The sequence below is a fragment of the Lonchura striata genome, chromosome 13 (genome assembly GCF_050655825.1).
Source record: "Lonchura striata isolate lonStrDom1 chromosome 13, ASM5065582v1, whole genome shotgun sequence".
NCBI lineage: Eukaryota > Metazoa > Chordata > Aves > Passeriformes > Estrildidae > Lonchura > Lonchura striata.
Window position 1 is genome coordinate 20,512,742 of NC_140715.1, and position 21,643 is coordinate 20,534,384.

The 21,643-nt window shown below is 48.1% G+C and overlaps 1 protein-coding gene across 2 annotated transcripts; it reads left to right on the forward strand.

Annotated features, from left to right (window-relative positions):
- Positions 1–1,358: 1,358 nt before the first annotated feature.
- Positions 1,359–20,957, forward strand: STK32A (serine/threonine kinase 32A). 2 transcript variants are annotated; one of them, XM_085591639.1, is made up of 13 exons: positions 1,359–1,700; positions 4,169–4,345; positions 7,166–7,221; positions 7,842–7,993; positions 9,439–9,612; positions 12,144–12,181; positions 14,077–14,166; positions 14,705–14,802; positions 15,988–16,104; positions 17,916–18,041; positions 19,005–19,133; positions 19,472–19,536; positions 19,808–20,957. In XM_085591639.1, exons 2-13 carry the CDS (start codon positions 4,294–4,296, stop codon positions 19,893–19,895), a joined length of 1,185 nt encoding a protein of 394 aa, XP_085447765.1. In that variant the 5' UTR covers positions 1,359–1,700; positions 4,169–4,293; the 3' UTR covers positions 19,896–20,957. The 2 variants fall into 2 exon arrangements, with proteins under 2 accessions (XP_085447765.1, XP_085447766.1); XM_085591640.1 differs by lacking the exon at positions 1,359–1,700 and adding an exon at positions 6,671–6,785 and having other exon boundaries at positions 4,207–4,345; positions 19,808–20,021.
- Positions 20,958–21,643: the final 686 nt, after the last annotated feature.

The following is a 21,643-nucleotide window of genomic DNA, read 5'->3' on the forward strand; positions in this document are numbered from 1 at the left end:
GTTTCACTGATTTTCTTCCTAAGTGTGCTGTCTTTTTATTGCAGACCAAAGCCTCAGCTCTGGGACACGAAGCTCTCTGTTTCCCATGGAAAATTAATCCTCCTGCTGCACCAAGCAGAATGCGCTTTCCCATTGCCCATGGGGAACAGAGTTGCCTGTTTCAGAGGAGCTGTTGCAGATCTGCCTTCTGTCATTTGCTGTTTCTTTGGCCTACTCAATAATTAGACTTTAATATTTCATTTCTGTTGACATACAAGATTCTGAAACTCTCCAGATAACCCACTGTACAGAACAACTCTGGACTACTACTTGTTTTAATATTTCCACTACTGATTCTACTAGTTTTACTGGGTTTGTCCTGGATTATAGCTTTTGCTGTAAATAAAATCAGAATAATACTGTTTAGAAAAAAAATTCTAATTTCTTAAGATAAAAATTTTCAAGCTTCATGTAAGTCACTCATGTGAAAAGTCAAATAGAAGTGATTCTTCATCCAGCAAATTTTAGTCTATTCAGGAAAAGCTGCTTCAGACAGAGAGAAAACCACAGGTGGATACTCTAAAAGGTAGAGTTTGGTCTTGGGCTGGGAAGGAAATCTTGAGCATCTCCTGATTTTAGAGCTGTAGACAAATCACTAACAATTCCCTGCAACTTGAACACCTTACCCTACCCACCACAGATGGTTTACTTTAAACCACTTTGTTACTTGGTTTCTGTGTGGTAACTGCTGGATCCCCATCCTTGCTGTAAGGCTGTGCAGGTCATTTCCCAGGACAGGAGCTGGTGTCCCGACGTGGAGCTCACCTGCCCCCAGAGCCCTTGTATGTGTCCTCACCTCAGAGCTGGGTTTGAGGACAGATGTCCCCTGGCCCAAACCAGCTCTGCAGGAACCCAGCCTCTTTCTCCCTCTGCAGTCCATGGGTCTGTATTTCAGACGATCTGAATTGCTTTAGATAGTTTAGGAGAGACTCAGCTGTGTTTCAGCTTATTGGTTATTCTCTAAGTAGTACATGAAATGGCTAAAATTGGGTAAGTGCTCTGACTTCTGCCTGTCCTGGGGCAAGGACTGCTCTTCCTTAGAGCCCTGGGAGTATAAACCTTCCCTGGCATTCAGGAATGAGAGGAGAAAAGCCAGTGTCCGAGAGTATGGACAATGGGGTGGGAAATGTGGTGTCTCTCTTCTTATGGATCCTTTCAGGGGAATGCGGACGGGCAGCGTGACCCCGGCCATACCGAGACCTGAGTGACCGAGGCTCCGACGGGACCGCCCTCTGCCAGCTGCACCCCGAGGCGGGTGCGGGGCTGGATGCACCCGGGCACCGAAGGCGGAGCCCGCATACCCCTTCCAAAAAAACGGAGGGCAAGGCACGAGGCTTACAGGAGAGAAAGGATAACCCCGCAGCAAGGGGCGGCAGAGGGGTTCGGGCGGTGGGGCCATCAGAGGGAGTGTCGTTCCCGGCCGCAGGGCGGGGACAGGGACACGGACACGGACACGGACACGGACACCTTCCTGGCGGCGCGGCGGCGTGTCCGCGGCGCGGCCCCACGCGAGTGTCGCTCAGGTGCCGCAGGCTCCTCCCGCCGCCACCGGGGGCCCGGCCCGGCCGGTTCCTCGGCTCCGTCGCCCCCGGCTCCTCTCCTCCGCAGGCTGGTGCCGCCCGGGCCGACGGCTGCTCGGTCCCTGCGCTCCGCTGCCCCAGGTAGGCGCCTGCCCGGTCCTGCTGCACGGAGCGGGCTCTGGTCCGCTGTCCCTGGCGGGGTTGGGCGGGGGGCGAGGGGAGGAGGTCTCCCACTGCTGCCGGCGGACCGGGACGTGCGGGGCTCGCCGGCGGCAGCCCCGCCGCTGCCCGCAGCGCGTTTGGGCTGGGGCCGCGGCGCCGGAGACCCGGCTGCGGGGAGAACCGACACCCATAGCTCCGCAGGAGACGCCCCGTGCACTGACGGGGAAACTCAGGGCGCGTCCCCTCGTCCTTCCCGAGCGCTGCTGTGGCCGCGAGGGAGTTCAGGGTCATCGTTGGTTCCTCTGGGATCGAAGCTCGGGGTGATGTTCCTCCGGCTGGGTCACCGCCCGGTCCCAGCTCCTCGGCGGAGCAGCGCTCGGGTAGTGCAGGGGTGGTGAGAGAAACTGTCCGTGAGCGTTTGGAGGTAGCCGTCCCCTTCCAGGGTTTCGGCAGCCTCCATCAGGGATGACTACCGGTGCTGCCGGTGCCCATCGTTCTGCTGAGCCTCCGGCCCTTCCCTCAGTCCTTCCCTGGTCCTGATCCTGATCCCTGCGCTCCCGTCCCCTCAGAGCACACCCTGCTCGCCGCGCGGCTGCAAACCACGCAGGTGGCTGCGTTCCTCGGTTTTGCGTGGTGTTTCCTGAATCTGCTGTGACTGAGGCGTGCTCGGCCATGTGCGGGTGTGCTGCGGGCTCGGGGCTGGCAGCCGGGCTTGCCCGGCAGTGCCTTCCCGAAAAACCCCCGGGAGAGCTGCGAGGGGAGCTGCTGCCGCTGCTGATGGAACCAGGGTCCGACTGAGCATGCTGTTAGCGTGGAACCACTAGTAAATCTGGCCCGAGGAAAAGTAATGATTTTAATAGTTTTGTGACTCTGCAGCGTGAAACAGTAAAATATTTATCATTTCCATCCCCCGGCTACATTTTGTAAAGGTGCAAACCCCTGTAATTATTACTCAGAATAGCTTAACTTCACGGAATATCTGCACTCCTTCCTCAGAGCTTGTATGTATCATGTATTTTCAAAAATGAACTTGGCTCCAAACTGCTGAGCAAGGAAGTTTCCTTGGGAACCTGTGATATGGAAACGTGATTTATGGCTGTTGCATCTGCAGGTCTATTTTTAGTCTGAAGAGTAAATTTTGGGGCTCAAAAAGAGTTACTGCTGTGGCTTTGTTTGAAATTGAAGGCTCGATCTGCTCCTGACAGAAGCACTGATGGGAATTGTAAACTTTTGCTGCTTCATTTGTTTTATTGCTGGATCTTGTTTCAGTTCTGAGATGGGAAATTAAGATTTTGTTTTGGTTAGCTGGAGAAAAGGAGCTGGTGGGGTAACTCGTATCCCATGACAGTCCCAGTTCCCAGTAATTCTCTTTTCTCCAACATCTTTCTTATGATTCCTCCTTTTTCCACTTCAGTACCATATTTTTTTTTAATTTATAGAAGTGGAGTTAGTTAGTCAGCATCTCCAAAGTGTAGATCTGAGAAAATGTTCAGTGAACATACGAATGCCCTGGAGAATGCTCTGGGCTGGACCCAGTCCAGATCTTGCTGCACTGGTATTCCCTCATATTGTTCTTTTAAGGGTTTGTACTTGAAACAAGGAATAAAGTTGTCACAGGGATGTCAGTATCAAAAACAAGCACATAAAGGAGCATTGCATGTAAATGCCTAAAAAATGTAGTGGCTGCTGTACCTTACAGAGAGTGTTCAGGCTCTCTCAAGTGTCAGTAAACTCTACAGAGTTCTACACTTCAGTATTCCCATACATGTCAGGAGAGACAGAAAATTTCTGTGATCCCTGCTAATGACCAGACCTGTCTCTTTGCAGTGGGAGAGGAAATACAGTCACTACAGCCAGCATCAAGCCAGAAATCAGGTTTGCTGTTCTGTTCATTGTTCATATCCAAAAAAAAAAATAAAAAAATCTGAAGAACCTGAGTGGAAACTATACCCTGATTTTACTTGGAATCTTTTCATTAAAAATACCACAATGGTATGATTTTTTTCCCAAATGAAAGACTTGTATAACAGTTGAAATCAAAAGATTGGCATTTTGAGTTTCTTCTTCCATAGCTTTTACCCTTCAACGTGACCTCATTAGTCAAAAGTGGCTTTTGGGTTTATCTAGCCAAGTCAGTATATCCATTTATTTTCGATATTGGTGTCACTACAATTAGTCACCCCTGAAGCTACAAAATACAGGCTGGATGATACAGAAAACATGAGCCAGATCCTTAGATCTTTGGATCTGCTGGTCTGTTCCTACCCTTCCTGCAGTGGGCAGCAGTCCTGATCTGAGTTACAAGGTTATGGTGTTACTGGCTTCTCTAGTGAGCTCCATTGCAATGTGCTTTTTCCTGACAGTCAGTCTTGTCCTCAGAGCAGAGAACCTCCAGTGAGACATTCGTAAGCTGTAAATGATGAACTTTTACTTCCTGCCTTCTGCAGGATGCGTCAGCAGGACATTGCCAAGGTCTGACAGGACTGACCCACAGCAGAACTGTCCCAGAGGCTTCGAGTGTGGGAGCAGAACCCAGAGGAGTAGAGGGTGCTGAGCCTGGGCTGAGCACACCATGGGGGCAAACACCTCCAGCAAGTCACCACCCTTTGATGGGAATGAGGATGGTAAGAAGCTTTCCTGTTGCTGTCTGGGGCTGCAGAGTTCTCTGATGCAGACTGGCTGTGAGGGTGGTGGCCATCACCTGTGCTGAGGCTGCCCATGCCTGGGTGTCCCAGGTCAGCAGAGGTGTGTGCAGGCCAGCAGCAGCGGCAGCAGCGTGCCCGTGGTCCCTGCAGAGCTGCGGTCTGGGTTGGGGTCCCTTTTGCCTCCACTCCCAGCAGCTCTGAAAGCGAAACTGTCAGCAGAGGTTTGGTGTTGGGGAGTCCCTGGGACCCTGCCAGGCACTCGAAGGCAGGGACGAAACGCTGCAGCTCTGGAGGCTGGAGAGGTCTATTCTGGAGGTGCCAGTGTAGGGAGGAGTGCTAGGAAGTATGGTGGGGAAGTAACTGGAGCGATGGATGTTCCCATGGGTGTCCTTGGTGTCTGCCCAGCTGGGCGGGACTGCCCGCAGGCACTGGGAGGCCAAGCCTGCAGGTTGGGTTGGCTGGAAAAGGTGTTGGAAAACTACTGCTGGGAGCAGTATTGGAGGCCAGGGTCCCTGTGCTGCCAAGATTACAGAGACAGTCATTAAAAGATTGCTCCATAAATATATTTGCTGTTGCATGAGTCAGCTTGCTGACTGCCATATGGGCTTTCACCTAGGTAAAACAACAATATGTATATGTAGATAAACACAAATACATAGTGATGAACACAAATACATAGTGATAAGCACAAATACATAGTAATAAACATAAAACATACGAAGAACTGGATACCCCATCAGCTGCTGTTCCGGTGTGCTGTGTGGTGCTGCTGCCAGTCTGCAGCTGCTCAGCAAAACCAGCTTCAGTTTCCAAATTATTAATGCAACTGCCTACAGTTTTTTCTTTGGTTTTCACATTTTTTCCATTTCTGTAGTACACAAGAAATCTGTGCTGTGAAGTTTTCCTAAAGGTTTTATTCCTGGTGCATCTAAATGCTCAGTATTGGCATTTCTCATAAGCAACCACTTATGCTTGCTTGGGCTAATGAGCAGTTCTGCTCCTGACCACCTTCCTGAGGGTGGTGTAGGATTTTCCTGGGAGTGGCTGGTCTCTGCTGGGTCTCTCTCTGGGTTCAGTGCTCATACAGCACCAGCTTCTGCGACTGAGGAACACAATGCCAGGAAAGGCCCTGTTCTGACCGTGTTGGGTGGTTCACTGTCAGTTTGTTAGGTTTCAGTGGGCTCAGGGCCACACCTGCAATCTGACACAGTGTGCAGACTACTGCAGTTCTGTTTCCATGGCCCTGCACAAATCTAAAAAGTAGTAGTGCATTTTTTCCCTAATAAGTCATGCTTTAATATACTGAGGGGAGAGAAACCCAGCTGAAACAGAGATGTCCCCTAGGGAATTTTCCATTATCTTGCAAATTGGTGACCAAAGGCTATATCACCTTAGATGTCACAATCTTGTCCTCATTCTGATTTCAATTAAAATTCTAATTAATTAAGAGCTTCTGGGTGCAGTAGGAAACAAACACTGTTCCATGGCATGGGCAGGTCCTTCCCCCAGGCAGCAGGTGGTGGGCACGGATCCCATCTCTGCAGCTGTGCCACGGGGACTCTTTTCCTTTGAGACCCATGAGAGTCAGTGGAACAGCATGAATTGTGTGAGTGCTCCACTGCCAGTCCTAACAATTATTGCCTATTTCCCCAAATTGCTGTTGGTATAATTTCACTATTTTTTGTAGCACCACAATTTCTGTTTGAACTTCTTGAAGGCCTCTGTTTACCTTCAGCTGAAGTGGGGTGACAGGATTATTTTTCTCTCAGCATTTCCTCTGGGCAGACAGTTGTGAATAAGAAGCAAGTGAAATGAAAATAGAATAACCAGACAGAAGATTCAAGGCTACAAGGTGATCTGATTCCCAGTGTAGTCAAGATGAGACCATATAGGAAGCCAAATTTTGTTTGTGCTGCTCCCAAGCAGAAGGGTGTGGGAAGTGTCCCAGGGAATGGCAGCTAGATGTTCCCCCAGCTGGCCAAGTTTGCTGCAAGGTAAAGAAGAAATAGGTAGTAGGCAAGGACAGTGGTGGGCTGAGAAGGACACGCATCAGTCTGTGGGCCTTTGCCAGTGTCCTCTGCAGCCCACCAGCAGCTGTTCTGGTTAAATCACCCTTGGACCAAGCAGAGCATTAGCTTTGTCCAAGGGTGGACCATCACCTCATCTTTGCTTGCAGGTGATAAGCATCTTCACTCTCCCTTTTTATTCTGCAGGTATCCACCGCCCTTTCTCCCAGATGTTCTCACGGGTAAACAGATCTGTTTAAACTCAATCAGCAGCTTCTATTTACTTTGATATTTACAGCTGTTCCAGGTTTGAGAAGGGACATCTGTGCCTAAAAGCTTGCATTCCTTCCAAGTGCTGTAACTGGTCACTGTCACCTTTGCTATGATTAGACTGCGCCATCATACCTGCAAAGGTAATGGCAATATCTCCACATGATATAAGGGTTTTATGGAGTCAGCTTTGCATTTGGTCTCAGCAGGAGCAAGGTGAGGCTAATATCTCTAACAGACAGTGCAGGAGGGCAGAGTGAGAATGTTCACTTGGTGAACTCCTTCCTGATCTGCCATTGACAGAGGCTGACCTAAGGAATTTGCCTTTGAGGCTGAACCATAGAGAAAAAAAGCCCTGTTAAACACACCAAGTTTAAACAAAACCCAAGTCTTCAAAAGGAACAGAATATTTCTGGGGTATCCCTCATTTTTCTCAGCTCATATGAATAAAAAGCAGAAATAACATGATATCGTCAAATGTTTGCTCAGCCATTTAATACTGAAATGTTGCTCTTTCTTGCAGTTACCTTTGACCATTTTGAGATTTTACGAGCTATTGGGAAGGGCAGCTTTGGAAAAGTGAGTGTTTTGGAAACTAATCACCCTGTGAGCAGCTGGAGATGTAACTGGGTGGAAATAGATGAGTTGAAGGCTCACATGAGAGTACAGAACCAAAGCCCATGAATTATCAGTGAGCCTTGACCTTCAATTCCTGGTAATCGGAAAGGAATCAGAGCCCAAATCCTTATCCATTCTGTAGCCATAAATCAAAGCCCAGTTGCCCTTAAACAAAGCCCAAGATTACCTGTGAACTGAGTAACACTTCTCAGGAAAGTGAGGATCAGGTGCTGGTCCCAGTGTTTGACCTGTAGTTCTGTGGTGGAGGGGGCTCTGTGGGAGGAATGGACATGATGGTTAGTGAATGACATTAAATAAAATGTTGACTTCTCTGTGATTCCCTGTCTCCCATGTTATGATGATAAATTCCTTCCCCTCATATTCCCCCAACAATTTCTCTTCGGGTGAAATTCCCAAGAGATTCCCAGGCAGTGTCCAGTGTTGCAGCATTGGTGGGTAGAGCTGTGCCCTGGCACTGTTGGCACTGCCAAAGCTGCTAGAAAACACTCATGTCACTGGGTCTCACCGACCCAAATTTGCTGACGAATCCTCTCTGTTTTGTCCCCTGATTGCTCTCTTAGGTCTGTGTGGTGCAAAAGACTGACACCAAAAAGATGTACGCCATGAAATACATGAACAAACAGAAGTGTGTGGAGCGTAATGAAGTGAGAAATGTTTTCAAGGAGCTGCAGATTATGCAGGGCCTGGAACACCCTTTCTTGGTTAATTTATGGTAAGAGGTGGTGCCTTGGCTCACTGGTTGAGTCAATTACAGACACTTTTGAGATCAGACCCTCCTCATCTGCTTCAAGCCTGTCTTGGGAGCAACTGGTGTGTTCCACTGACTGGGGCTCTTGTTTCAGTGGAATCTGTTTAGTTAAGCAGTTATCTCCCTTGTCCCCTTGGACAGCACAAGAGAGTTTATTCATGTGTCCCTTTGCAGTGTCCCCCAGGCAGGTATTGGCTATCACCATAACCCCACCTGTATTTAAAGGAGTTCTTTGCAATCACCAGCAACTTCTGGCAGCATGGGATTAATGGCCAGGCAGGGTTCTTTGCTGGCTGTCCCTTGACATTTCTTTCTTCTTAATTTTATTAGGACACCAGTAACATTCCAAGGGGTGTGAGCTCTCATATTGTATGATAAAGTGGCCAATATCCTGTAGTTTCAGTATTCCTCTAGGGTCATGGGTAATTACATTTATTGGAAATTTGATTTATTTTTAGAATAAAGTAGAAATTATCAATGCTAAACACACACACACAAAAAAAAGTCTGCAAGATATTGAAGATCAAAAATCTTTGAATAATTCTTCCTTTTTGAAATCTCCTGTAACCTGAGTGCAGTTCAGTGAACCCTTGGTATTTTGCTGCTGTTGCCATTTAGAGTGGTTCTTACACGGGTATGAATGGTACAGGTGCAGCTATACATCCCACATAATATCTCCAAACTTATCTTTCCTACTTGAACACAACGCTCCAGGCAAAGCTGACTCAGCAGCTGAAAGCTGACCAGTGTGTGTGTCTATGTAGAGATCTGTACAGAGCAAACCATCCCAGTGTCCCTGCCTCTGTCCTTGCCATGCCATCCTTGGCTTCAGGATGCCTTTAGCATTCCTGTGTCTTTCCTGAACTCTGGGTGACACAAGCTTTGTGTGGAGCAGTGGTCTGGCTGGTGGTGCTGGTCATCACATCAAGCAGTCAGTGCGTTGATAAGGAAGAGGCCATGAGGAAAGGGCTCACAGCTGCTTGTCAGCCCCTCTCAGAGAGACACAGTCCATCAAATGGGATCACTTATGGAGGACCAGCAGAGACCAGCACACCCTGTTGTGCTGAGGCCAGGGAGTCCCAGGCACCTGACAGAGGGACCTCCAGTGCTGGGGTCAGCTCCAGGCTCCTCTGCATTGCTCCTGTGGTCACCTCCTGTTGGTGCTCTGAGAAGGCAGAATGCCCACCCTGAGCTGTTCATACGATCTGCTCTGAATCTGTTACGGATCTGAGACTAAATTATGGTTGTCACAAGTGTGAAAATAGTGGGAAATGGAACACGGAAAGGTCATGAAATTTGGAGTGAAAAATTCCAAGAAAATATGAGTATTCCCAGAGGTACCACATGTTCCTTTATCACCTGTCATTTTTCAATGCTTCTATCCTTGAACCATGTGTGTGCTGTTCTAGGTACTCATTCCAGGATGAAGAGGATATGTTCATGGTGGTCGACCTGCTGCTTGGAGGGGACCTGCGCTACCATCTCCAACAAAATGTGCGGTTCCAAGAGGGAACTGTGAAACTCTTCATCTGTGAGCTGGTGCTGGCCCTTGACTACTTGCAGAGCAGGCACATCATCCACAGGTCAGCCAGGCCACAGGCTGTGATGTGGGCAGGCTTGTTCCTCCTTGATACGAAACAACAAATCGAAGCTTAAGTGATAAACAACATATTCTCCCATGTGTATTTGCTTTTATGTGAAACGCAAGGCTTCCCCCAGAAATGTATTTTATATACAGCAGAGACAGGGTAGCTGTGAAATAGCATATTTGATTGCCCACTGATCCTGCAAAAATTTGTCTCGGATAGGTTTTAATTAGCTGTAACTCATTCATATCCATCCTCATCCAGGGAGAGTAGGTGTCAGCACTCAGAACTCCTGTGTTCATCCTTGAAGATGTCTCCCTTTGCCCCCCTCTGTATTGCACCAAAATATGAGGACCGGGCCCAAACACAACTTTTTCCTGTATGAGGTAAATCCCTTTTTAGAAGTGCTGAGAGTTTCTTTTTGGCTACCATAATTTCTCATGGCCAGTGGAAAAAAATGCATGAGATCTTCCCATGTCTTTGAAGGCCTGCAGAATAGCAGAGGAGGCAGAGGTTTCCCTGTCTGGGGAGCAGGGTTTGGCTGTGGATGGATAAACACGTGGCTATCTGCTGGTGTCATGGGCAGCGCAGAGCTCAGGGACCCAAGCGTTTAACCAAGTTAGCTGCTGTCAGGAAGGGTCCATGAGAGTCAGTAACTGCAGGGAGAAGGTCACGTCATTTAGAAATACCCCTCCAGATGAGCATTCTTGTGCAGTATAAGAATTAGGCATGGAAAGTGTAAAATTGAAATGGTCTTGGCTGTTAGCGGGGAAGGCACACGCTGGTGAGGAGCTGGTGAGGGTGAGTGTCCGTTCCTGTCCGCAGTGTCCAGCTGCCGTGTCCAGCGTGAGGGCAGAACGACCCCTTGCCTGTCCCTCAGCCACAGGAGGCCCGAGCAGCTCTGCTCTGCTGCAGTCGGGGCCAGGCTCGGGGGACAGCTCCCACCTCCTCGGGGGCTCCTCTTTCACACTGCTTCTTTTGTGCTTTGCTGCATGGATCTTTGCTCCAGTGTGAATAGGAGTGGGAGAAACTGCAGGTGAGCTTGCAGTGTGCTTTTCACACAGCTGCCTGTGTTTAAGGTAAATGAAGTACAACAAAACATGTAAGGCAGGCTGTAAAATTTGCAAGTTATTTAATTAAAACTGTAATGCAAGTTGTTTAATTAACATGGTAACCCAGTGGGATAGTATTTGATTGATAAAGTGAGTCAGCTAAGGCAATTACACTGCAACAGCTGTAATTGGGAACATCAGCAGACAGGGAAGAAATGGCTTTGTTTGGCTGAACAAAACTGTGCAGAGACAGCAAACTCAGACTGTAATTATTTCCCACCTAGATGTAAAAGAAAGGGAAATATTAATATCTTTTAGCTTAGGAAATTATATAACCAGCTTATAAAAAAGAAATATACAAATGAACAATAACCAGAATTATGTCTGGTATTTGCATTCTGAGAATGATCTTACTGTGCTGGTGTAATTTCAGAAGCTGTATGCCAGACGGAGGAAGATGAGAAACAGCCACACTAGAAATTAAAAAGTAATAATTTTTTTAAAAATGGAAACAGTTCCACTGTGCTTAGGGGGAAAACCAGCTGCTTACCTGACACTGCCCTGTGCTCTGCTAATGATGCCTGTCCCTATACTCACCTGTATGATGGGATGGCATCAGGAAGGGAACCAGTGTTTATAACCCACTGGAAGTTGTTTGGGTAACAAGATGCCAGAAAACTCTAAGCTATTAAATTACAATTAGATATATTGTGGGGCTTGGAGAACCCAATCAATCCTAACGATTGAATTTTTAAAGATAAAATCCTAAACTTGTTCATTTCTTCACTTGTTGCTCCCAGGCCTGGTGGGGAGCATCAGTTGGCACAGGGTGCCTGCCTCCTGGCTGGGACCTTTTCTCTGGGGCATCAGCTGGCCAGGTGCTCAATGGGGACTGGTGTAATGAGCTCATTAAAGCCAGGTAATGGCTTGTAAAGTCACTCAGGTGGACACTGTGGCAGTATCAGGTGTACGTTTTCTCCCTTCAGATAAAAGTGTTTCCTTACAGCATTGCTATAGGAATTATTTTGTGGGGTGCTTTTACTTAGGAATAAAACCTGTGGGTAACCTGTTTGTATCTAGAACAAAGATGTTAAAATATTTTGTACTGGGAATCCCTTCTCATACAGTATTGAAATAGATTGAAAATAACAGGAGGAAAACAACAAAAATACTCTAACTTAACTGTGGGTGGTCTTAGCTGAGTGCTGCTCACCCAAACCCTGCAGCCTGGCAGCGTACCCAGTGTGGATTGATTGATTGATTGATTGATTGATGATTGATTGATTGATTGTCACTCTCTGACACTTGACTCAAATGGGAACATCAGAGCTGAGGAGCCCGAGGCTCTGAGGGTGCAGTGATCTTTATTCTGGTCTCTGCCAGTGTCCCAGAGCCGGCTTTCCTGCGATGCCAGCAGCCGTGCTCCCTGTCTCTTCTCTAGGCTAATGGCTGTCTCTCCTCTGCTTTGTTTCTCAGAGATATCAAGCCCGACAACATTTTACTGGATGAGCACGGTAAGTGCCAGGTGCTCTGTGGTCATTCACATGTATAGACCAGTCGGAGACAGGAGACAAGCTGCAGTCTCAGTGCTTGCCATCCTTTGGTGTCCCTCAGCCCAGCTGGGAGCAGGATCATCCCATACTTTTGTGCTCCACTTGCTGTTTCTTGCTTTTTGAGGAGCAGTGCCTTCAGGGCACTGGGCACCTTGTGATGCTCTGGTGTTTCAGGGGTTGCCTTGGTGTTTTAGCCAACACTTCCTTTGGCTGACTGACTTGATGGTGTCCCTACAAGGCACTGGCGGGGACCATATATTTGGTGCTGCCTGGGGTCAGTAGCCCAGAACACCCGATTTTAACATTTTCTTGGTTCTTGTTTAAAACTTACTGAAAATGCATCATTTGAAGGACAATGCTTATGTCACTGCAGGGTTTATGCACAAACAGAATTAATTATGGTTCAATGGATAAGCCTTGGTCACTTTTTTTTTTTTCCTTGAGCATTTGGCTTGGGGAGGGAGCTCTGAAGAGGATTAGGGGCTAGGTACATTATAAAAGTTGCTATTTGTTTTTCTATAGTTTTCTTAGGCAAAATTCTTGACTATATTCTTGCATGGCTCTTTAATCACATTATTTTCCTGGAAAAGATCTCACAGTGAAGAATTGTCTGATATTTATTAATTTGTAATCATTAGAGAAACAGTGGTTTAGCTCATATTTTTTTTTAAAAGCCAAGTACTGTCCTGTTGTAAGAAATCTTAATTAGCAGCTAGAGCAAGGTGCTTGAAAAGAAAAAGTCAGTGCAGGGAGGAGGCATGCCTGCATTGGTTATGACTTTGGAGGCTGTGGCAGAGATGCTGCAGCTCCCAAGGGAGGCACTGCTGGCTCTGTGACAGGGTGTGACCAAGGTTGCCTGGCAGCACCGAGCCCAGACTCGGTCCGTCTGCATTTGACCTCTCTGTTCAGAGCACTGGTTGATTATTTATTTAGGAGCTGGCAGCAACGTGGCTTTGCCTTCAGGTGCTGGAGCCCCTGTCCTGCCGTGCTCCGTCTTTCTCCGGCTGCTGCCCCTGCACAGACCTTGGAGAGCCCTGTCCCCCCTGAAGTGTGGGGACCTGGCACTGCCGGGGCTCCACGCTGCCCATCTTGTGTGGGACTGCTTCTGGCCAGCCCTTGCTGCTGGATGCTTTGGGGACCCTTCACCTTTCTCCCCGAACTCCATGCGCTCAGACTGGGATGATACAACTTCCTGAGAGGAGCTGGGATCACCATGGCCATGGGAATGTGGGTCAGCACTCCCTGAAGAGAGAAAAAAGAGGAAAATGCTCTGTTCATCTCTGCAGCTTCATTCAGCTCAGGAAGACACAACCTACTTACTTTTATAATGATGCTACAATTCGGGATGAATTTTGAGTCTATTCTCTGCTCACTGGTTTTCTTAACTCTCTCTTGGAGAGGTTTCAGAGTGTTTTTTCTGGGGACATACCTTTGGCTCCAGTGTCCTTTTGTATGTGACTTGTAGTATTCCTTTTCTTCATCCATGGCAGCAAAGGTTTTTCTTACATTCCAACAAACTTAGAAAAGCTAAGAAAGTTTTGGACACACACAAAGTTCATTTTTTTTTTCCAGACTGACCCTGAAATATAGGAAGACTCAAAACAATCATCACTAAATTACTTTTTGGAAAACTGTTGCATTTTCTGCTTCCCCAGAGGGAAAATAAGGGGATATTTGAAACAAGAGACATCTGCAAGCAGCCTGCAAGCTGATGTATTTTCTATCAGTTCTCCCACCATATTTTTTTACCCAGAAACTCCTTTCCATTGAGTATTTTATTGTATGTTTCTGATTCTGAGCTATTTCTTGTGTGAAATTAAAGCCAAGCCTGTTACACATTAACCTCTGTCTTTCAGGACACGTGCACATCACTGATTTCAATATTGCCACGATGCTGACCAAGGACAGCCCTGTCACCACCATCGCTGGCACGAAGCCCTACATGGGTGAGAGCCAATGGCAGCTGCATGTTCTTGCATCTCCATTTTGTGGGCTTGGGTGGACTGCTGTGGTGGAACACAGGTGAAGACATTTTTGATTAGAGCTGGGACTCTTTTCTTCCTGATCCACATCAAAACACACACAGTTTGAAGTGAGGAGCACCCTGGAGAGGGGATGCAGGGTGGGGACAGGAGTCCCTCCCCAGAAATGCCTCAGTGCAGCTGGGGAATGTGCGTGTCCTACTTCACAGGGGAGGTGAAGAGATACTTAGGCCACCTTATGCCTAGGTCAAGTGAATGTGCTTATTCTGGAGCACATTTACTATGAATGGTAGGCAACTACTGTGTCAGTAAAAGGAATTTGTTCTTTTTGGGCTTTGGGAACAGAGAAGCACAGAGAGTTTCAGTGGAGTGGACTGTGGGGCTACTGTGTGGCCCTGGTGAAGGAGCATGGAAGCACGGGAAGGGTGGGGGTAGGTGTTCTGTGTTATCCATTTCCACTTGGGGTTGCAGCAAGGCAATTTTTTCTCCCTGTATTTCACAGCACCTGAAATGTTTAGCTCCACAAAACCCACCAGCTACTCCTTTGCTGTGGACTGGTGGTCACTGGGAGTCACTGCCTACGAGCTGCTCAGAACTCGGGTATGTGTGTGGTTCTGCCCTTGGACATGCTGTTGGGAGGGTTAATGCTTTAGAGCAGAGATGAGATGGCCAAGCTGAATTCAAGCTTTAGGACTTACTACAGCAGAGGAAGCAGAGATCACATCTTCACCAGGGTTCTTGTGATCAAGGGTAAAAGCTCAGAGAAGTTGCTGCAATACAGAACAGCCTGAATGGCAGGACTGTGCATCACGTTGGTTTTTGACTTGATGGCACTGTTTCTAAAGGCAGGAGCAGAAATTCTGTTGTGTGTTCATACTTGATGGCACAGCCGTGGCAAGGTGGTGGCACCTGGGTGGCTGCTCCGTGGGGGAAGGGAAGGGAGGCTTTGAGGTACATCAAGTGCTGGCACACATCAAGCACACTGCACCTGATCTGATCTCACTATTTACAGCTACTATTATTTAAGCATACTTTTAATGTGCTTCTGCCTTCTTCCCCCCAAAATAAGGTAAAAATCTGTGAATCAAAGCTTTCAAGATGGAAACACTCTGCCATTTTAAGTTCTCTCTCCAGGTAAATCAGCAGAATTGTAGAAGGAAAATAAACAGGGAGGTGACTTACTTCACCTGCGCTGTACACTGCGTGTGTCACTGTGTCACTCACTGGCTGTACACTGCCTGTTGATGCAGGAGGAGTCCCTGGGGCTCCTCTGCAATGGCTCAGTGACATGGCAGTGGCCACAGGGCAAAAGGGACTGTTACTCTGCATCCTGATGCCCACCTGAGGTTGATGACCCTTCCTGGGACATCCTTTTCTGAGCTGATTTTATTGTTGGGGTATATTTGTCTCCTTTTCACTGGCATTGTCCCCAACACGATTGAAACACGTTTTACAGGGAGTAACAGGAGTGCTCTAACCACAGCATTGTGTGTCACAGCCTTGTAAGATAAAAACACTGACAAGACCAAGCAAATTCTCACAGGCTGATAACTCGACTTCTGGGGTTTGGTCCTGCCTGTCCTGCTGTTAAATACCCAGTTATTAGTGTGGTTCTTGCTGACATTTTGGTTTTTTGACTGAGCCATGGTCACACAGGGAGAGATGTCCCAGAGGAGGCTGGGGACAGGACAGTGAGACTGTGTGAAGCTTCTGTGCTCTAGCCAGATTTCTCAGGAAGTCTGAAAAGCAGATAAATTGATGCTCGTCTGGCGGCGTTTCCCACAGAGGCCGTATCACATTGGGTCCAACACTTCCACAGCTGAGGTCGCTCAGGTGTTCAGGACGGCTGCGGTGACGTACCCGGCGGCGTGGGGCCCGGACACGGTGGCTCTGATCAGGAAGGTGAGGGGCTGGGGTGCCCAGTGCTCCTGCCGCCCGCAGCCTCTGCCCTGCACGGTGGGAAGTGCTTGCCAATGTAAGGGCCAGGCCGGGGACGTGGAGCTCGCTGGGGGACAAATGTCAGCTGCACGAAGGTGGTGGCGGCGAGCAGCGCTGCGTCCTGCGCTGGCACGGCGGCAGCTGCTGCTGCACCTTCTCTAAGGACACGGCAGCCTTGGCTTCCACAGTTTCCTCTGTAGCTTTGCACTCTGGAATTAATTGACTTAGAAGCAGATATTGATATGTGTCAATAAATTTAATCCAAGAAGCACGTTTTTTTAATCCTCAAGAAACATTTTCTCCCATTAGCAGAAATATTTGCAAGTGCTGACACTGTTGAAATCCTTTGATGCCATGTGGTTTATACACCACTGCAATTTTTTTTCAATAAAGCTGTTATAAAAATTGCTTCAAAATCATTACTGGAATAATTTTGAAGCTGAAATCCCATTTGAAATGAAGCCATAGCTTCAATAAATAAGGCTATGTCTTAACAGTGGGAACTAAGCTGAGCACTTACACCCTGCATAGCAGCACTGGCAGCAAATTTTAGGGAAGTATGTAAATAGTTTTCTAATTTCAAGTAAGTGTGGACAATGAAGTAGTACTTCATGTAGCTTTCAACTGTTTTTTTGTTCCATATATATGAGTATTCTGTAATTTCTCATGAAATAGACAATCAGACATTTTAACAAAAAGAGGCTGTCAATTCTTTGCTGAAACAGAATCATGGTGTGTTTTCCAGGAAGAAAATTGCAGAATATCTCCATTTGTTGAAAATTCAATTAAGCCAGTATTTCATTAAGCCTAACAGTAACACAGGAATATTTACTGCAGATGTCCTCTGCGTTTCTAGCTGGCAGTTTTTTCTGGACCACAGAAGGCTGCAAGTCATGGAGGCTCCCTTGTGAATAAATAATACCATGTCACAATTATTTAAATTTCCCAGTGTTCCTTTGCATCTGGTTTAACAGCCATACGTATTATATATGAAGCCAACTGTGGCTCCTTCCTGGCTCCACCATCCCCTGTGGATTTCTGGTTTTATTACCAGCCCGGGCAGATGTTTGTCCTCGCAGAGCTGCAGCACTGGCTGGGCTGGAGTGCAGAGCTGTGCAGAGGGAGCTGGGCACGGGGGACAGTGCTTGCAACTGGCTGCATGCCAGCACGAGCAGGGCTCTGCAGGTCACCTTGCCTATGAATTCCCCAAAGGGTTTGGATCCTCTGGTTTTCCTGCTGAATTTTAGGAGTGCAACATGTCAGTTTATGCAATGTATAATCCTTGAACAGAGACCACTTCAACCTTTTCCTTCCACACAAGTAATTCCTACAGCAATGTTAAAAAAATATGAAAATAAGCAGTGTGAAGGCATACTTTCACACTGGAATAAGAATATTATTTTAGTAGAGTGAGAAAAGAGGATGTTTTACTGATCCAGTATTAAAAGCAGAACACAAACACCTGAGTGGAACTCCCCATTCCAAACAAATGCTTATTTTAACATTGGACAAATTGTTTAATGCTACTGTACTGCCTCATTGCCTGCTCCTACAATGGAGATAAAAGTAATTCATAAAAATGGGAATAAACAGAGGCAGAGCTTGTGGGCCTGTCACATACCCTGGTGAAGGGACTCTGAGACAGAGCAGGAAAGGTGCTGGTCCAAAGCCAGCAGTGATGCAGGGTCTCTGGCACCATGTGTCCTCAGCCATGCTCCACAGAATGTGTGCCCTGTGGGGATGGTCTCATCTCTTCCCTTTAACTCTTGCTGCAGTTGCTCGAGCTGAACCCCGAGAAACGTTTTTCTCAGCTGAAGGACATCCAGTCCTTCCCATATCTGTCTGACGTGAACTGGGATGCTGTTCTCCAGAAAAGAATAATGCCAGAATTCATTCCCATGGTAAGGCCATTTGAGTGTAAGGGTTCCTCACACCCAGCACTGGGACATGAGACATCCTGACAAATTTCCACTGAAGCATCAGGTGTCACAAGGGGAAAAGGGCAGAGCTGTCTCTTCCCTGAATGTGTAGCAAAGAGTAACGGAGGGAGACTGTAGTGTGGGTGCCCCAAAACTGATATGGCCTGTTTGTAATGTTCCTGGAATTTCTGGCTGCAGAACTGGTGTCACAGCCTGCTGAACTGTGCATCTGTGTGGGATGAGCAGTGCCTGTGAGCCCTCTCATGCTGACCCATGCTCTGAGCAGTGCTGTTCCCCACATCCAAAAACCTAGTTCACCAGGATGGACTCAGCAGCAGCCTGGAGATCACCCACCATCTTAGGAGAATTGTTTTCTCTTGCAATGCCTCCCCCAGCAAACTCATTGTTAACAGTAAATAGCACATACACTACATTTGTGTTTATGGGCCTTTTTAAATTGAATTAAAACAGCACATAAGTAACATAACCCTTATGAAGAATAGTCCAACTACTCCAAGTGGTTTTCAGCAGAAGTTGGGCAAAACTATGAATATTTGTTAATTGTATATCCGCCTTGTTGGTGGGTTTCTCTGTGGTGGGTACAATTCTGAATTGCTTGAAGACCAGTTCCACTGAGCTGTTGTGCTACTCTCAAAAAGGCACAACCCAGCCAGGATGCTGTCCTCATCCTCACTGCCACTCCAAAGCAGCCAAAGGGCAGAAGCAGGAGCACAAAAGGAGCCACTGTGACACTTGAATATGGCCCGTAACTGAAGGGACTGATAAAGTATATCAGGAGTGTAGCCAGTGCTCTTGGCTGCATGTGCAATTATAAATAGTGCATATTTTTTTTTACAAAATTCAGATCCCAGATGCAGTCCAGGTTATAAGAGACTCCTTAAGACAGGCTCTGATCATTTAAGGCCACTTCTCTCTCCCCTCCAGAAAGGCAGACTGAACTGTGACCCAACCTTTGAACTGGAAGAAATGATCCTGGAATCCAAACCTCTTCACAAAAAAAAAAAGCGCTTGGCTAAGAAGGAGAAAGACACAAGCAAAAGCAACTCATCCCAGGTGAGAGCAAACAGATACAAGCATGGTCAAGGAGGCTTTTCATTTTTCAATGACTGCCATCTATCAAGACCACAGTAAACAGAACAGATTTTTTTTTCCATTGCGACCAGCTTTATTCCTAAAACTCTCCCCATCTTCCCTGTGGTGAAGGGCAGAATGTGTGTGCACTGTTTTACTGCAAGAGGAGAGCCTTAATGCCATTCTCCCACTGCAGGGCTAAAGATGCTCTGTGCCTAAACATATTGCCATGTGTCATTGAAACTGTCCTTGCAAAGTTTTCCTGTGTAAATCGTGAATTTATTCCCTATCTCTTTTATTTTTCCATTCCAATGTGAAAGGCCATCCACCTCCAGAAGCACCTGGAAATGCTCCAGAGGGACTTCATTGTTTTCAACAGAGAAAAGTAAGTTTTGATCCAGAGGCAGCAGGAGAAGCACTGGCCCTTGCCAAAGCCTTTGACAGTTCTTGGGGGCCCAGGGCTGGGGGACCTGGGTGGAGGGGGCTGTGGGGGACCTGTGTTGGAGGAGCTTGGGCCACTCAGGGCTGAAGGAGCTGTGCAGTGAGTGGCAGCTCATGCCAGGCAGTGGGGAGCTCCAAGGCAGCTGTACTTCTGTGGGGTCTTGGTACTGCCTGGGCTTTCCCTCACAGCTCAATCATCCTTTTCTATCTCCAAGGGTAAGACCTCACCATGACAGCATTCAAGGGACCATGGCAAAAAGTGGAGGCCCACACAGGGAGGACCATCAGAACAACACCCTCTGAGAACAGCTCAGCCGCTGCAGGGGACCTCCTCATGGCACTGGGGCTGCACCTTCACAGTGCCAGGCCATGGACTTGTCCTCTGCTGCTGGGACCCTGCCAGTAGCCCAGGGCACAAGGAGAGCTGGGGCACCCACTCCCTCAGCTTTCCCCCCCACAGCCAGAGGGTCCTGAGTATGGGGGGAGAGGCTGTGGTGGCTGCCTTGCAACTGGCCACCGGTGGTTAGACTCAGATCCTGTTACGTTGCCTTTCCTGGGGGCAGGAATGGGAGCACAAGACAATGGCTAAGACGGTGCCCACCGTTTTGGCTTGGCTGGCAGGTGCCACAGCCCTTGGTGTCACCATGCAGGCAGCCGCTGCAGTGTGCCCAGGCTGAGCTGCTGTGCTGAGAGGTGCCCGCGGCCATGCCACACCTCAGGGCTCTGCAGAGGTTGGCATTCCCACATGGATGGGCTCATGGCTGGCTGCCCCAGGTGGAAGAGGTGGCTCCCAGATGCAAGGTCTTCACCAATGCATTGTGACAAAAGTGGTCTTTGCTTACAGACAGCTCCTGCAAACATCCTGTGAGGGTGGGCACAGGAGGCTGGAGATGAGCTCCTTCCTTGGCTGGGAAGAGACAGCAAAGGTTTCCTGCCCATTTAGTGCTCTCTCCATGTACCCAGCAGGGCTGGCACTGTGGGTGGCCAGTGAGCACACAGATGTGGACACCAAGTGCTAACAACAAGGCGCTGGTGAATCCAGGTGCTTTACCAGTCTAGCCTGAAAAACACATTCACCATTATGTTAAACCACTGCAGCTCACTGAATCTGATGGGGTTTGGCTTCCAAAACTAGAGGGGAATTTGAATGTGTATTTTGAATATCTCTACCACTGAAATCACAATTGATTTAAGCAGGAACTGTCTTGCTGGTGTGGTCTTTCCAAGACTGAGACTGGCCAAAGCATTGCTACTGTGTTAATGCCAGGCATGATGCTATTATTTAAAGGCTTTGACAGGCCTGAGGTTTCACCTCCTTATGTGACATTTTTCCCATTCTTAGCAATGTAGTGAATGTGTGATGAACTCTTTGCCTCCTGTTGACCCAAAGGTAAATGTCCTCTCCACCTCATGTGTCTGTGAGGTGGCTTGCAGTCGGTGTCCCAGCATCGAGCAGTGCAGTTCATGTCTAAAAACAAGCTTTCATTTGGTGCCTTCCATGTTCTGGCCCCTCCTGCAGTGGGGGGGACAGCTGCTCCCCAGCCCCCCAGGCTGCCGGGGTGAGGGGAAGGCTGCAGCCTCACCACCTCCCTCCGCACCACCCTGCCTGTGGAGACAGCCCCACCCTCTTCTGCCCAGGGAGCGGTAAAACTGGAGCAGAATTAATTCGTCAGAAAGAGGGTGTGGGAGTCCCCAGTGTCATTGTCATGGGAAAGTCACCTTTTGCTGCTCAGTCACAGCACACCTTTCCCTGCTCCATCAGAAGGCACCCCAGCTAATGTCACAGCATGCTTGCTCTACCCTTCCCCAGCCACACTGGCTTTCGAGCAACAGGACTTCGCAGTGGGGTGGGGACTCCGTGTCTCTCTGCCTTTGACTCGCCATTGCCAGGAAGGCTATCCAGAGCACTTCCAGCGCTCTCCTTTGATCCTCTGCTCTCTGCCCAGTCCTCCAGCAGGCCTGGTGCCAGGCAGCAGCAGGCAGGACTGTGCTGACAGCTGTCCCTGTCTCCTGCACAGCACATCGCTATCGTTGCCTTGCTCTGGTGCAGA